Here is a 15,340-nt window from a genome sequence, read left to right as displayed (position 1 = left end):
TGGGGACTGAGAGAAGCAGCTGCCACGTCAAGCTGGTGGAGGGGAGGGGGTCCAAGCTCCCAAGATCTCACCCTGGGTCTGGCTTTACTCCAAGAAGGAGGCCTTTTCAAAGCCGTGCGGTCCCTGGGTGGGGGCCTTGCCATCCGCAATGTGAACGGCCCTAGTCCTGCCTCCACATGACGACGGAATGTTCCTCTTTCCTGTGATTCCAATGCCTTTGTCTGAGGAGAGCTGCAGGCTCAGAAGGGACACCACAGTGGCCTTCGCTGCTCAGCCAGCCATCTCCTCCCAGGACCAGCCAGGGGCTTCCAGGGGCATAGGCTCCCCGGAGTCCCAGGGCTGGGCTGCTGCTCGGCGGATGGCCTGCTGCCTCTGCTCGGATGTCCCTGCTCTTGCGAAGGGCCTCTGCCACCAGTGCCCTGCGGAGACTGTCGGCGGCCTTCCTGGGCCCCTGCCGGACTCGGACTTGCTGGGGTCTCCAGGAGAGGAGTGGAGGGTCTGCTTCCTGTGTTCTGTCTGTGCACCTGGGCTCGGGAGGCCCTTCGCGAGCTTGGGGCAAAGCCGTTTGAAATGGTGGAAATGGGTTGCAGGAGAGTTGGCTGTCTTTGCTCATCCTTTCTCCAAACCTCCCCTCCTCTCCCTTCTCTATCCTTCACATCCTACGCTTCTCCTTGGGAGCCTCCCTGGCTGCAGTAAGTGGCGATGGCTATGCTGGGGGCCTGTGCCCCTGGTTTATCTTCTTGGCTCCAGGCATATCCACTGGGAGCCTCTGCTCACTCTGCTCACAGATCATCCACCAGCGAGAGTCTGAGTTCTGTGACGGTGTCAGGCATGCCTTCCACAGGCCAGTTGTCCTGTAAGCACCTGGCACGTGCCTGGACATGCAGCCAGGCCACACTGGGCCGCAGTGTGCCGAAGTTGGCCGGCTGAGTGAGTGCGGGGACCCTGAGCTGGACCCTGGAGAGGTCCCCACTGGGCTGTGGAGAGCAGGGCCTGTTCTGAGGCTCACTCTGTGGGGCAGAAAGGAGGAGGAAGCTGTGGGCTCTGGTATGGGGGTGGGGCAGGGGCGCTCTTGGCTCCCTTACCCCAGAGGAGCAGGCCAGTCCCAGAGAGTGCTCAGTCCCTACCGATCCTGTCCTCCCCACCACCCTTTCCTCCTGGGAATCTGATGAGCAGGCAGAGCCTGGCATGGGGCAGTGGCACCCCCTCTGGCTGAATTTTCCTGAACCACTGGCTGCTGAGTTGAAGCCTTACTGCCAACCTCCTGTTAATGCTAGAAGCTGGGGCCTCTGGGAGACGCTGTTGGGGGTAGTGAGGGGGGTGTGCCTCACTCGCAGACCCAGATGCTTTGCCCCATCTCTGGAGCGGACAGAGCTGATCTATGTGCTGATTCAGGTCACTCTGAAGTGAGTTTCCGCTGCGAGGAAGGATGGCTGGCCTCTCTCCTGGGGCCGCATGCAGGACGCCCTAGGCTGCTGGCTGGGCGTCTGGGAACAGGGTCTGGGAGAAGGGGGCGATTGCCCACCTGCTAAGGCGTGGACCCACAGGGCTTGGACCAGCCATGGTTGGAAGTTCCACATTTTGGAGACCCTGAGAGGCGCTGCTGGGCTGCAGAGAGCTCAGGTTCTCTCTGATGGAGTCCCCTCTGGGCAGCTGTGCTGCAAAAATGGCCAGTGCTCTGGAATCAGCTAATGATGCGATGCCTCCCCTCCAGGACAGGTCGGGCCCTGCAAGCTCAAATCCAATCTTGCAAGTAGCTCTTTGGAACCACTGGCGCCATGGGCTCCAAGGGCCCCATTTCTGAGCCTGAGGCCTGCAGGTTGTCAGCAGGTCTGCTCCCCAACCCCAGGGTGTAGAAAGCAGCTGTTCTCAGCCTCCCCTTAGGGCCCTGAGTTTCACAGCACAGTGACATGGAGGAGAAGGAGCTCTCTGTGAGCTGCTGCCTTTGGGGCTTCAAGTGACATTGTTCGTTGTCTCCTTGTCTTTGGGAAGGCACCTGAGGGTCTGAGGGGCCCCAGGGCAGGAGCTGGGCTCCCCCAACCCCAGGGCCTTGAGATTCCCCCCATGCTGGCTGCGTGGGGGCCAGGGAAGCATAAACAGAGTCTCCTCTTACCGTGGGGGTAAAAACGAGCCTTTAAAAATAAATGTGAGGACCGCAGTCCTGAGCGACCCACCCAACTCCCCCCCCGGCCCCCGCTGCCCACAGGGGTTTGTTCAGGGGCTGCATTCAGCCAGGCTGGGGAGCTGAGCCAGGCTGGCTGCCCGGTTTCTGGATCCCCCGTCCCCAATCTGGTGATGCCGTCGCTGGGCCCAGACTGTCGCTGCCCGCCCTGGAGGGACCCTGCGGCATGCCCATCTCTTGCCAGTGGAACCCCAGCTCTGCTCGGGAGCAGATGGCCCGCCAGCTGGAACGCATTCCGCCTCTGACTGCGCCAGGTCCACTTTGTAGTTTGGGAATTCCTGTTCCACCCCCCAGATGGGAGGCAGGCTCCAGCCGCAAGAACAGTGAGGCCTGGGACTCTGGTCCTGTCTAAGGTCACCAGATGTTTTATTGGGTTCTCCTCAGACCCATGTGCAGCAGTGGGCAGGTTTCTTTTTGTCCGCTCCTCTGCCTGCCCTCCCCCACCACCTTCTCCATCCTCCCAGGTGGGAAGGCCTCTGGGGCCGCGTGTGGGGTGCGGGAAGGCCTCTGGGGCCGTGTGTGGGGTGCGGGAAGGCCTCTGGGGCCGTGTGTGGGGTGGGGGAAGGCCTCTGGGGCCGCGTGTGGGGTGCGGGAAGGCTGCTGTGGCTGTGTGTGTGGTGCTGAAGTCCCCAGAGGAGACAGTCGTTCCCACACTCACCCCTCCATCCTTGAAGGCTGGCTTGATGGATGATCAATCAATCTTGTTGGGGGTCACTGCAAGAGCCACCCAGGAGCCGTTTTCAGGGACCACAGCCTGGCTGGGCAGGGCAAGGACCCTCTGGCCTTGGGGAGAGCCGTGAAGGGGAGAAGTTACTGGGGAGACATAGGGCGCACCAGGTGGGCAGGGGCCTGGAGAGTGATGGGTGTGATGTGCGGGAAGGGCTGCTGGGTGGTCGAGGGTGGGTTGGCAAGGGGTCTTGGTGAGTCCTTCAGCATTGTCATCTTGCTGGTTAGTGGCAGCTGAGATTGCTGAGGTTTGAGGAGGGCCAGGAGGGACAAGAAGGCCCTTCAGAAGGGAGCACCCAACCCCTCAGGACCCCCAGCCCCAGCCGTGTCCCCGATGTCTCCAAGCCCCAGGGGCCTGAGCTGTCATCACATCTGTTTTCCAGATGCTGAATTGAGGGCTCAGAGACGGTCAGTGATTCCTCAGGCTGCACAGCAAGCCCCAGGCCTGGGATGTCTGCTGAAAACCTAGGCTCACAGCTCTGCCCTCTCTGTGTCATCTCCATCCTGAGATGGTGACAGAGTCCCTTCACAGTGGCTGCCCTCAGCACAGGGGCCATAGCAGAGTCAGGGGCTGGACCCTGTAGCCCAGAAGCTCGGGGATCATCGGCCTACCCCACCCTGCCCCCCACTTCTGTTTTTTTATGGCAAGGAATTCAGGGCCACTTGTGCCCAGGGCTCGCCGTGGGTAAGTGCGTTGCAAGGCACAGGGGCAGCAAAAGCATTCAATGCCTGTAGCAGTTCCTGTGGGCCCACTTTTGAGGTACGAGTGACACTTTTTCCGGAATAAACAGTCCCAGCATCTGCAATAACACTGGCTCACACCTCCCGAGGGCTGTCAGGAGCCCTTTTCTGTGCGGGCTCACCTAACCCTCATGACAGCCTGGCAAGGTCAGTACTGCGAATCCTCATTTTACAGGTGACGGAACTGAGGCAGAGGTTCAGTAACCTGCATGTCTTAAAGATGGGCTGTGGGGAGCTGAGCGTCAAACCCAGGCTGCCTGGCAGTGAGACCTTGCTTCAAACCGCTAGGCCTGGGGTTACAAGCTTGAGTGTGCTCCGGCATCCCCTGGTGGGCTTGGGCAAACACACGCAATCCTTCCCTCCCCAAGGATTGCTGGGCCCCACCCCCAGCATCCTGGATTCAGTGGACCAGGGTGGCACCCAGGAGTGTGCATTTCTGCAGGTTCCCAGGAGGGGCTGCTGGTCCCGGCTGGGGGATCCCACTTTGAGAACCAGTGCGTGATGCTTTGCATCCGTAGAGCCCGACGGTCGGTGGGGTGGGTGCATTCATCACGAGTTCTGCCCTCCAAGATGCACTAGTGCTTTAAAACACCCATCTCTGATCCCAAATTTGACACTGTTACATGAAAGTGTGGCTTTTTGAGTTTCAGAGGGACACTGTATCTGTTAGTAGGACGAGGACGGGGTGGCACTGTCCCAGGAGGGGTTGGGGAGGGGTGTTCACAAGGGTCCATGCTGTGTGGAAGGTGCATGGGTGAGGAAGCACGGGGGTGCCACCGTGGAGCCAAGGCCATCCCTTGGGTGGGGGCTGGGTCCTGGAACCTGGAGAGAGGGGATGCAGCCCCTGCCCCTGGTAGGAGGGCCAAACCCCAGTGCCTTTCCCACATCTCTTGCTGGTCCTCCCGTTGACTAAACGCACCCTGCAGCCAGAGGACAAAGTGTGTAAGTGTGTATATGTGTGCCTGTGTGTGTATCTGTGAGTGTGTGTGTGAATGGGAGTTTGAGAGTGCATATGTGTGTGTGAGTGTGTGTGAGTGTGTGAGCTTCCATGTGTGACAGTACAGAAGTGTGTGTGTTCATGAGTGTGTGTGTGTGATTGTGTGTGTGTGTCATTGTATGAGTGTGTGTGTGATTGCGAATGTGTGTGTATGTGAGTGTGTGAGAGTGTGTGTGAATATATGTGATTGTGTTTGAGTGTGAATGTGTATGTGTGTGATTGTGTGTGAATGTGTATATATGTAATTGTGTGTATGTGTGTGTGGGTGTCTGTGTGTATGAGAGTGTGTGATTTTGAGTGTGAATGTGTGATTGTGAGTTTGTGTGTACCTGATTGTATGTGGGTATGATAGTGTGATTGAGTGTGTGTGAACATGTATGAGTGTATGAGCATGTTGAGTGTGTGAGCATGCATGTGAGTGTGAATGTGTGTGATTGAGTGTGCTTGTGAATGTGTGTGACTGTGTATGATTGTGTGTGTGAGTGTGTGAGAGTATGTGTGAGTGCATTGTGTGTTAGCGTGAGTGTGTTCGAGTCCGTGTAAAGTATGTGTGACTGTGTGTGGGTGTGTGAGATTGAGTATGAGTAAGGGTGTATGTGATTGTGAGTGTGTGATTCTGTGGGTATGAGTGGTTGTGAATGTGTGTGAGTGTGAGTTTGTGTGTGATTGAGAGTGAGTGTGAGAGAGAGAGTGTGTGTATGTGCAGGTGCTGGGAGGATGTGATCCACAGAGGTCAGCCTTGGGTCACAGCAGGATGGGGTGGGGCAGTGGCCCTGGGGGCTGTGAGACCATCCCCCATGGGTGCTGTAGTCTGGGGGTCAGGAATGAGGTCAGGACCCAGCCCCAGGGAGGCTGAGGAGGGACCTCCCTGGAGACTTGACCCTCTGTCCCTGATCCAACCTCTGGCCCTGCCCCCTCGCCTGTTTTCACGCTGGGATCCGTGGCTCTTGGGACACAGAGGCCAAACAGTGCTGGCGGAAGGTGGGAGAGGCCTGGCCCTTAGTCCTGTCTGTACCTCTCATTAGCTGGTGACCTTGAGCAGATCAGGGGGTCACTGTCACCTCCTCCCTGGGAGGGGAGAGATTCAATGATGTAACATCGGGAAAGGACCTGGTGCTGGGCACGGAGGAGGCCCTCCTGAGCGAGTCACCTCTTCTCCGGCTCGTGGGTAGAAACAGGGTTTTTGGAAGTCTCGCTCCCTGCCCAGGAGGGAGTTGTCTTCCTGGTGCAGGAAGAGGCAATGGCAGAGCCTTTCCACCTGCCCTGAGTTCCTGCAGCTGATTCCACCTGGCTGGAGGGTCCCCATGGCTGTGGAGGCTTCTTGGCTGCAGCTGCAGGTCTGTCTGGGAGTTGGTGGGGAGCCTGGACTCTGCTCATGGCCAGGAGGAGCTCTGCCCTGCCTCTCACCCTGCCTTGTGCCTCTGCCCTGCAGTCACCTGAGCTTGGACTCCAGGGATCAACACTGCCTTGGGTGGGCAAGCCTCAGCCCTGGGATGGGCAGTTTGGGAAACTTCGGGAGAGTGTGGGCAAAACCTCTCAGCAGGAGGTCACAGGCAGGACGTGTCCAGCGGCAGCCCCAGCCCCTCTCGGACTGGACTGGAGATCTGGAGCTGGACTCTGGTCCCAGCCTTCGTCTGCCCCTTCGTGGGTGGGCAGCTGGAGGCCAGGGTCCCTCCTCTGTGCCACAGCTGCCTGGTGGAGCCCCTGCTGTCGCAGCTGGTGAGGCCCTGCCATTTGCTGCTCTCAGCTTGGCGCCACTGTGCTGGGTCTGTGCTTTCTGGATTTGTTCAGCACAAGGGGGTGGGCTGAAGTCAGAGGGGACACAGGGCTTCCCACACAGCACGAGCCCCAGGAAAGAGGAAAAATATAGTCCTCCATCGCCAGAGCCTGCATCTGGGGGTGGCTGGCCTGGGGCCAGGGTGGCTGGACGGGGCGGGCAGTCTCTGAGTGCTGAGCCAGGGTCCGGCCCACCAGGCGGCAGCGGGTTAGAGGCTCCTGGCAAGTCCTGGGCAGAGGGCGGTACCGAGCCTGGACAATATTCCTGGTGGAGTGGGGACCTCTGATGAGGGGCTGGGGGAACCCCTGCCACCTGCTTGCCCCCAGGAGGTGGGAGGGGTTCTGGCGGGATCTGCCAGGCTTGCTGCACCTGAGGCTGGAGGGGAGACACCGGCCCACACCAGGTGTGCCTGGCCTTGGTTCTAGGTAGCAAGCCCAGAGCTGGGAGAGCAGGACAAACCTCTTCTTTCCACTGAGGCCCCCCAGACATAACCTGACTCAGTGGGACACGAGCGTTGGAGCCTTGTCCTCTCCCCTCAAATTTGCTTCTGTAGAGGGAGCCCGCCTCACCCCTCGGTCAGGGTAGGCCAGGGGTGAACCCCTGCTCGGGAGGTGCTGGCCCGTGTGGTCGTCTTTGGAGGGTCCCTCCCTCTGACCCTTCCCCCTGAAGGGTCTGAGTCCTTTCTCCACCTGCTCCGAGCCCGGTGGGGTCTGGATGGCTGGCTTAGGGCACCTGTCCCTGGCGTGTTCCCCTCCCCTGGTTTATGCGGGCTCTGGGCTGGAGAGGCCTTGGAGGGGACCTGAAGGAGCTTGGCAGGGATGGGCCTGGGGTTTTCACCTGCTCCTCTGAGAGCAAACACTCACCAGTGCGAGTAATATGATGCCGGGGAGCCACTGACTTCACAGCGAATGGGCCCGTGTACACCTCACCTTGCCGTGGGCGAATTCCCGCTCAGCTGTGTGCCCCAGCAGCATCAGGGCTTGGGACATCTCTGAAGCAAGGCGGGGAGGGCTGGGGTGGAGACGACAGATGGGCCCCGGGCTTGGTCCTGGATTCTGGACCAGGCGTGACTGTGCCTTGAGGCTACAGTTCCTGTCTGTTGAGGCAGCGTCGTTGGTGGTTGTGTCCTGAGGTCTTGGAGGACCAGGAGCCACGCTGTAGCCCATGCATGGGGATGTGGCAGTCATCTTGCCTTTTCCCCTGAGCTCCTGTGCCCTCAAGCCTGGGTCCCACGGTCGGCCTAGGGCAGTGGCACGGGCACTGTGCTGTGGAGGCCTGGCCATGGGTCTGGACCTCACTCCAGATGAGCTGGCACCCAAAGCTGGGGGTGCAGGAGGGGTGGGTGCTGCTGGCTAGGGGTGGCCGAGGCGCTGACTCTCTGTGTCTCTGTTCCAGGCCCCACGTGTGTGCTGAGCAGGAGCTGACCCTGGTGGGCCGCCGCCAGCCGTGTGTGCAGGCCTTCAGCCACACGGTGCCGGTGTGGAAGGCTGGCTGCGGGTGGCAGGCGTGGTGCGTGGGCCATGAGCGGAGGTAGGTGCAGGGGCCCCAGGGGCCATGTTGGGGGAGGGGCTCTGTTCACACAAAGGGCAGCACTGACCACCTGGGAGCTGGGCAGCTGAGGCTGGGACTCCGTCCTGGTCCCGGGGCCACGCGGACCCCTGCCTGAAGCCCTCATCTGAACCTGAGGCCTCTCCCACCCTCCGGGTGAGGCTGCCATGGGGCTACTCAGATGCTGTAGCCCTCGCCTGTTTAGCCAAGCACCTGGCCCAGGAGGACGCTGGCCACGCGGGAGGGGAGAGTGGTCTCAGCCTGCCAGGGGCCCGGCGGGAGACGGCTGCTGCTTGGCCCTAGGGTCTTGTTCCCAAACACACGTGAAACTTTTTATTGCTCAAGATTTTATTTCAACACCGAACTTGAGTGCCTGTGCACACCTCTCCCCTTTTATAGCCTCAGGCTCTGCAGAGCCAGCCCCACTGCAGAGTGGGTTGTGTGGGGAACTGGCAGCCACCCCATGTCAGGTGGAGGGTTTCCGTGTGTCTGGGGGAGGGAAGGCAGGAACGCGTTCTCAGATAAGAGTGTGGCTTGGCTTCTCAGCCTGGGACCTGCAGAGGAGCTGAGGCCCTGCTCTGTGCTGCTTTCGTGGGCGTGAGGTCCACGCGGGACACCTGCATCTGCTGTGCCCGCTCGAGGGGCCCCAGCAGCTTTCCAGTCAATGTGTGTTTGCTGTGCAATTCAGGTGTGTTTAGAGTAGAGGAGAAAAGAACCGTTAAGCAATAATGGCGGTTTTCACTCAGGGACGGTTCTGTCTTGCTACCCCGGGACAGTGGAGATGGGGAGTCAGGTTTGGTGACAGATGAACTGGGCAGGTTGAGGGACCAGAGATGCTGCTCAGCATCTGCAACATGCAGGACAAGCCCCCAGACAGATGACCCAGCCCAGTGCAGCAGGGCTGAGGCTTAGGGACCCTGAGCCCCCCAAACAAGAGATCTCAGGAGGGCTGAGGTTCAGGAACTCTGAGACCCCCAAACAAGAGATCTCAGGAGGGCTGAGGTTCATTGGCCCTGAGCAAAAAGAAGAAGAAAGCTCCTCTCATTGTTTTCCCCAAAATAGCAGCTTTCAGTCTATCCTGACTGTCATCCATGTGTGGACGTGGGCCCATCCCGTGGGTGTAACGCGTGCGTGGACGCGGGCCCGTCCCGTGGGTGTAACGCGTGCGTGGACGCGGGCCCGTCCCGTGGGTGTAACGCGTGCGTGGACGTGGGCCCGTCCCGTGGGTGTAACGCGTGCGTGGACGTGGGCCTGTCCCATGGGTGTAATGCATGCGTGGACACGGTCCTGTCCTGTGGGTGTAATGTGCGCGTGGACGTGGACCTGTCCTGTGGATGCAGGCCCGTCCCATGGATGTAATGCGTGCGCGCACGCGGGCCCGTCCCGTGGGTGTAGTGCGTGCGCGCACGCGGGCCCGTCCCGTGGGTGTAGTGCCTGTCCTGTGGACGCGGGCCCGTCCCGTGGATGTAGTGCGTGCGCGGACGCGGGCCCGTCCCGTGGGTGTAGTGCGTGCGTGGACGCGGGCCCGTCCCGTGGGTGTAGTGCGTGCGTGGACGCGGGCCCGTCCCGTGGGTGTAGTGCGTGCGTGGACGCGGGCCCGTCCCGTGGGTGTAGTGCGTGTCCTGTGGACGCGGGCCCGTCCTGTGGATGTAATGCCTGTCCTGTGGACGCGGGCCCGTCCCGTGGGTGTAATGCGTGCCTGGACGCGGGCCCGTCCCGTGGATGTAATGCGTGCGTGGACGCGGGCCCGTCCCGTGGGTGTAATGCGTGCGTGGACGCGGGCCTGTCCCATGGATGTAATGCCTGTCCTGTGGACGCGGGCCCGTCCCGTGGGTGTAATGCGTGCGTGGACGTGGGCCTGTCCTGTGGATGTAATGTGTGCGTGGATGCTGGTGGATTTACTTGTGGGAATTTGGTCTCCTCAGCCAGGTCTCCCGTCAACAGCGTGTGGTGGAAGAGCTCCGTTTCTGGAAGCAGCCAGAAGCCACCTGAGCGCAGGGCTGGAGGGTCCCGGTGGCCCGGCTGAGGAAGTCCCCCTGCCGTGGGGGTGGGATGTCCCCGTCGTGGTCTCCAGCTGGCCTCGAGGCAGGGTGGGAGCAGTGTTGCTGATGTACCAAGTTCCTCAGCCTCCTGGCAGGGCACTGGGGGCAGCCGTGGACAAAGTCCCCCTGCCTGGGGGCCTCCGGCAGGGGATCCCCTCCTGGCATCACCCAACGCAGGGTGTCCGGGCCTCTTTGCCAACGCTCCCTCCCGAAAGGTGGCTGTTCTGCCCCAAGGTCCCAGGCTTGTCACTGGGGAGGGGCCGAGGTCCACCTCCGAGGACTCTGGGCTGTTCTCACCTGGCCCCCACTCCTGGGGGAACCAGAGGCCTCTTCCCACCCTGGTGCTGGGGGATGGGCGTCTCGTGTGCTTTACTGGAACCAGCCCCAAGTGAAGTGGTGACACACAGCCCGGGCCCCTGTCCCTTTGGGATGCTCCTGGGGCTGTTCATGTGCACAGGGTGCTCCCAAATCCCACGTTTCCTCTTTGTGTCCCCTCCCAAGCCTCTGGGGGCTGAATCCAGCTGTGCAACCTTGGGGGAGTCTTCTCAGATGCCCGGTCCAAACGTCACTCCACGTGGTGAGACTTTGGGTCGAGACCGGCCTGGGGCCTGTTCCCTTCATCCCTCCCAGGAGCCAGCCCTGTCTCCCGACCTCCGGCCCCCGCCTGTCCTCTTTCAGAGCGTTGCTTCTCCTCCTCTGGCGTCAGGAGTCCCTGTCCCTAACCCTGAGCCCTTGCCCGTTTGCCCTCGAGCCCCCAGTGCTTACGACCAGATTCCCAACTCGCTGTGGAACTGGTGGGGACCCAGCATCCCAGCTGGGCTCTGGGTGGCATCATGGAGATAGGCACAGGCCACTCTTCCTGCGCCCATGGGGACAGCTCTGCCACGCTGCGGACGCCTGGGTATGTGTGACTGGGCTCAGCAAGGGCAGGGCTGCTTGTTGGCTTGGCCACCATTCCGCCGGGGCACTGAGCAGTCGAGGCCCCTGGATTCTGGGGAGATGCAGGGAAGGAGGCCCGGGCTGCCCTTAGGAGGACACAGAGGGGCGAGGGCTGGGCAGGCCTCTGGCATTGCAGCCCAGGCCGGGGGAGCTGAGGCAGGACCCCAGAGCACCGTGGCACTGAGGGGTGACTCAGGGGTTAGCTGGTGTCGTGGGAGGCTCGTGGTTTCATCACTGGCTCCACCCCTACCAGCGTGGTGACCTCAGCCTCCTTTTTCTCACCCGTGAACTGAGCTGACAGTGTCTCCTGTACCTGGGGTCGTGCCTGTCACAGCCTCGCCCTTTCTGGGCTGCCTGGCACAGACTGGGGCTCAGAAATAGGGTATGCATGTGCAGAACAGCCCCAGCAGGGCAGGGGTCAGGGGCTGGCCTGGGCTTCCTCAGGCCCTGGAGTGAGGAGCAAGCATGAGTGCTGGCAGGCAGGGCACCACGCTCGCCCCTCAGCCTCTACACACCTCCATCTGCCTCCTCACCAGCTGGCTGAGACTGCCACCAAGTCCTCCACCATCACGTGGCTGGGTGGCTGGTGACTTAGGCTGTGAGGCCACAGCTGGGCTTGGCGGCGGGCACCCTGCCCAGGCCTGAAGGGCACCACATGTGGCTCTGGATGTCCAGCTTTGCCTGCGGTGTGCCCGTGCCAGGTTGTTAGGGCCTCGTTGTCAGGGCCGTGTCCCCGAGGGCTTGGCTTCTGGCCTTCTCTTTCTGTAGCGATTCTTCTCCACTGGTAATTCCCAGTTGGTTGGAGCAGGGTGCAGGGTGGCTGAGAGCCGAGGGCGAGAGGCAGCAACTGCCCACCCCACAGCCTGAGGGCACCCTGGCTTGCCTGGTGCAGGGTCACCGTCCTGCCCTGGACAGACAAGGAGACGCCTCCTCTCCTGAGTTCTGGGGGGAGAGGCCAGCAGGCTGGATGAGCCCCAGTAGGGTGGGAACCTGCTGTAGCCTCAGTTTTCCCACCTGGCTCACAGCAGCGGTGAGGATCAGATGAGCCCCCTCCCCGGGCTGGCCCCGAAGTGGCTGTGTTGTGGTAGCTGCGGTCAGAAGGGCAGCGGGCATCAGCCCCTCGTCTGCCTTGTGGGCTGTGGAGCCTGCTGCCAGCCTCAGGCAGGGCCGCAGGGTGATGGGTGCTCCAGCCCGGCCCAGAGTAGGTGAGGCTGTGAGTACAGCTGAGAGAGCGCCTGGGTGTTCAGGGGCCTTGCTCTCAGCCCCCTCAGTGGGTACTTCCCCGATAAACCCAGCCGGGGGGCCCTGTGAATAAAGGGGCTCCCGCCCTCTGAGGAGCAAGGTCCCTGAGAAGGAAGGGGTGGGGGAGGGGCTCTGAGGGTGGAGCTGCCGCTCAGGTCCCTCCGGCCAGGCCCACACTCCCTGAGCCGTGGCCTCCACTGTGAGTTGGTAGCGCCAGAAGGCAGAGAAGTGGGCACCTGGGGGCTGCCTCATTACCACAACAACCCCTGCCCTGCGGGCACCAGCTCCCCAGCGTTGGAGCCCATGTGAGCTGGTGCTGGCTGCAGGGGAAGGAAGGGCTGGTCTTCACGGGGGCTGCAGGGGCAGCAAGGGTCATTCCCTTTCAGGGGGATGGAGGGGGTGGTCAGTGGCCCGGGGAAGCAGCACGTAGCCCGGCACCATTGCAGCCCGGGAGAGGGAATAAATATTTACCATGCACAGGCCCAAACACTCTCAGCTCTGCCAAATATTGTTCACTGCGGTGGTCGGTTTCTGTCCGGGCAAGTGGTTTCATGTCCTGCCAAGACGGGGTTGGCGAGGCGCTCCCAGAGCGTCTCTGCAGTGCGCGTGCATGAGCCCACGCTTCCGGGAAGCGCCGCCCGCCGGCCCCTGGCCCCGCTTGTTTGTTGGGTCAGGGTTCCCAGGGCCCACCTCTGGCCTCCCATGCAGCCGCCCCGGCAAGCTGCGGGTGTTTTGTTACCCAGAGATGGCAGCCTGGCTGCCCTGGCCGCTCCCAGAGGCTCAAGGGCCCTTGATCACCGGGCTGTTGGCTGGGCCCCTGGTCACCGCCCCTGCAGACAGCGGCAGAGATGGGGGAGGGTGGCTGGCTGTGGGGTCTGCAGGCTGCGGGGCAGGCCCGGGGCGGCTGCATCTTCTACTCCTTCGCTTTCTCTTCCTGTGTCTGTCTGTCTCGCCTCTGTCCCTCTCTGCCTCTCTCTCCATCCTCCCGCCACGCACATCCACGTGAGCAGTTGTCCTTGCAAACACAAAGGCCTCAGAGCCCTGGGACCCGTGGGCATGTGCCATGCAGAGAGCTGTGCGAGAGTCTCCTGCCACTGCTGCAGTGAGCGCCGATGAACCAGGTGGCTTCAAAGCAGCAGGGCTTTGTTCTCTCCCAGCTACAGAGGCCGGAAGTCTGAGATCAAGGTGCGGGCAGGCTGGACCCCTGTAGGGGCTCTGAGGGGGCGTCTGTCGCAGCCCCCAGCTTCTGCTGCCGGCTGTCTGGGAGTGCTTTGGCTTGTGGCCGCCACTTCTGTCTCTACCTTCCTCTTCACACAGCCATCCCCTGTGCCTGCGTCCAAATTTCCCTCTTCTTATAAGGACGCCAGTCACTGGATTAGGGCCTCCCATCCCCTGTGAATGACCTCATCTTAACTTGATTGCAGGTGAAGCAAAGACCTTATTTCCAAGAAGTAAGGTCACATCTGGGTGGGCCTGAATTTGTGTGGACATTAGTCATTGCAGAACAAGCAGCGGGAGACAGGGCGTCCGGGTGGGCAGGTGGCACAGGTGGCCGTCTGTCTTGCTGGCCCTTGCTAGAGTGAGGGTGGAGGCTGCTTGGGCAGCGGAGGGGTGAGGACCCAGGCGTCAGGGTGGCTCCCCGGGGAAGGACGGCAGGGTTGGTGGGCAGGTCCTGGGGTTGATGTGGCCCATGCTCTGAGGAAGCAGGAAAGGAGCTTCCTCGAGAGGCAGCGAACCTTCCAGAAGGCAGAGGAGTAGGCACCCGTGTGGCAGAGGCCTCGCTCTCCTGATGACCCCAGCCCTGCATGAATGAGCTCTCTGGTGGCAGCGGAGCCTGTGTGAGCTGGTGGTGGCTGCAGGGCAATGAGGGGTCGGTCCTCACAGGGGCTGTGGGGTCTGCAGGCGCACCAGTCCTCTCCAAGGGTTGTTCACTTTAGGGGCCATGGAGCGGGTGGTTGGCGACCTGTGGGGGCAGCTTGAGTTGGAAGAGTCCCAGGCAAGGAGGAATTGAGACTTAGAAGCCCCGGGCCGGGGGTGTGATGGTGGGAGGCTTGCTGGGGCTGCGTGGGCTGGGGTGCCCCCACCTCCCACCCTCCCTCTGCTCAGGGCGAGTCCCAGAGTGGCAGAGGCAGGCCCCTTGCCAAATGCTCTGCCAAGACTTCCCATGCAGGGGGCTGGTGATGCCTGCAGGAGCAGGGTGGAGACAGGGGCTGGGCAGGGGATGGCGCAGGGTGTCCTGAGGTGACCGGGCTTTGTGGGCTGCACGGTGTTGGTGGCCTGGGGCAGCCTCTGGACTTGGGGAGGGGGACGGCGTGTCCTCTGGGTAGCTGGGGTCTCTCTGGCTGTGGGCACCTTCTCCCGCTGGCCGGGTTGGGCTGCCCATTCCCTACCATTTTCTGCTCAGCCTTAGTGACAGCCCCAGTCCGTCCCGTCCGAGCAGGAGCCAGCCTGTGGACCAAGGCTGCCCTGGCCACACTGCCCCCGGGAAGCCCTCCCTGCCTGCCCGCTATGGCATCTCCTCTCTGACCTGGGCCCACACAAGTCCTCCTGCTGCTCCCCATAACCACTTCCTTCAGGGCCCCTCTGTCTCCCCAGCTCAGCTTTGTCCTCCTAGGTGTAGGGGTCGGTGGCCATGGCACCTGTGTGTGGGGCTCCTACTGGGGCCATCTGCTTCACTGGTGGACTGAGAGTATGGAGTCTGAACTGGCACCTCCCGTGTCTGGCACAGCCCACCCCGCCCCGGGCACCACGGGCCCACTTGGCTCCATCCCAGAAGCCATTCTGGCTCCAGGGCTAGGCGCTCTCTAGGCACTGAGAGCCAGGTGAGCGGTGAGATGCGCATCCCAATGCCAGCCTGGAGCCAGGACCACCGTGGGGAGGGAAGGGGCCGGGCAGAGGCAGTGGGGTAGTGTGTTCCCGGGTTGCATGCAGCACAAGGCCACTGTCGCTGGCTCCAGCACGGCCCCTGCTGCCTCCATGCTGCCCCCTCATTCAGAGGAACCTGGCTGGGCATTAGCATCAGCCACCCCACTTGAGAACCGTGGTTCCACAGCCTGTGCAGCTGGGAACCCGACTGACGCAGAGTCAGTCTCCCCAGGGGTGAGTGAGAGCCAAGTATAGCCGGTCCTGCAATGGTAAGCACTTCC

General features: G+C 61.9%; 1 protein-coding gene across 1 annotated transcript in view; it reads left to right on the top strand.

Annotated features, from left to right (window-relative positions):
• The window catches only part of MEGF6 (multiple EGF like domains 6), a 121,185-nt gene that overhangs the window by 1,228 nt on the left and 104,617 nt on the right, over positions 1-15,340 (top strand). The window contains exon 2 of the mRNA XM_025362444.1: positions 7,819-7,953. Within this exon, the coding sequence (XP_025218229.1) occupies positions 7,819-7,953 (135 nt within the window). The remainder of the gene's footprint in view (positions 1-7,818; positions 7,954-15,340) is intronic.

Source organism: Theropithecus gelada, chromosome 1, assembly GCF_003255815.1.
Source record: "Theropithecus gelada isolate Dixy chromosome 1, Tgel_1.0, whole genome shotgun sequence".
Taxonomy (NCBI): Eukaryota; Metazoa; Chordata; class Mammalia; order Primates; family Cercopithecidae; genus Theropithecus; species Theropithecus gelada.
The sequence above is the reverse complement of the archived record's forward strand: the minus strand, read 5'-3'. Positions and strand labels throughout refer to the sequence as shown.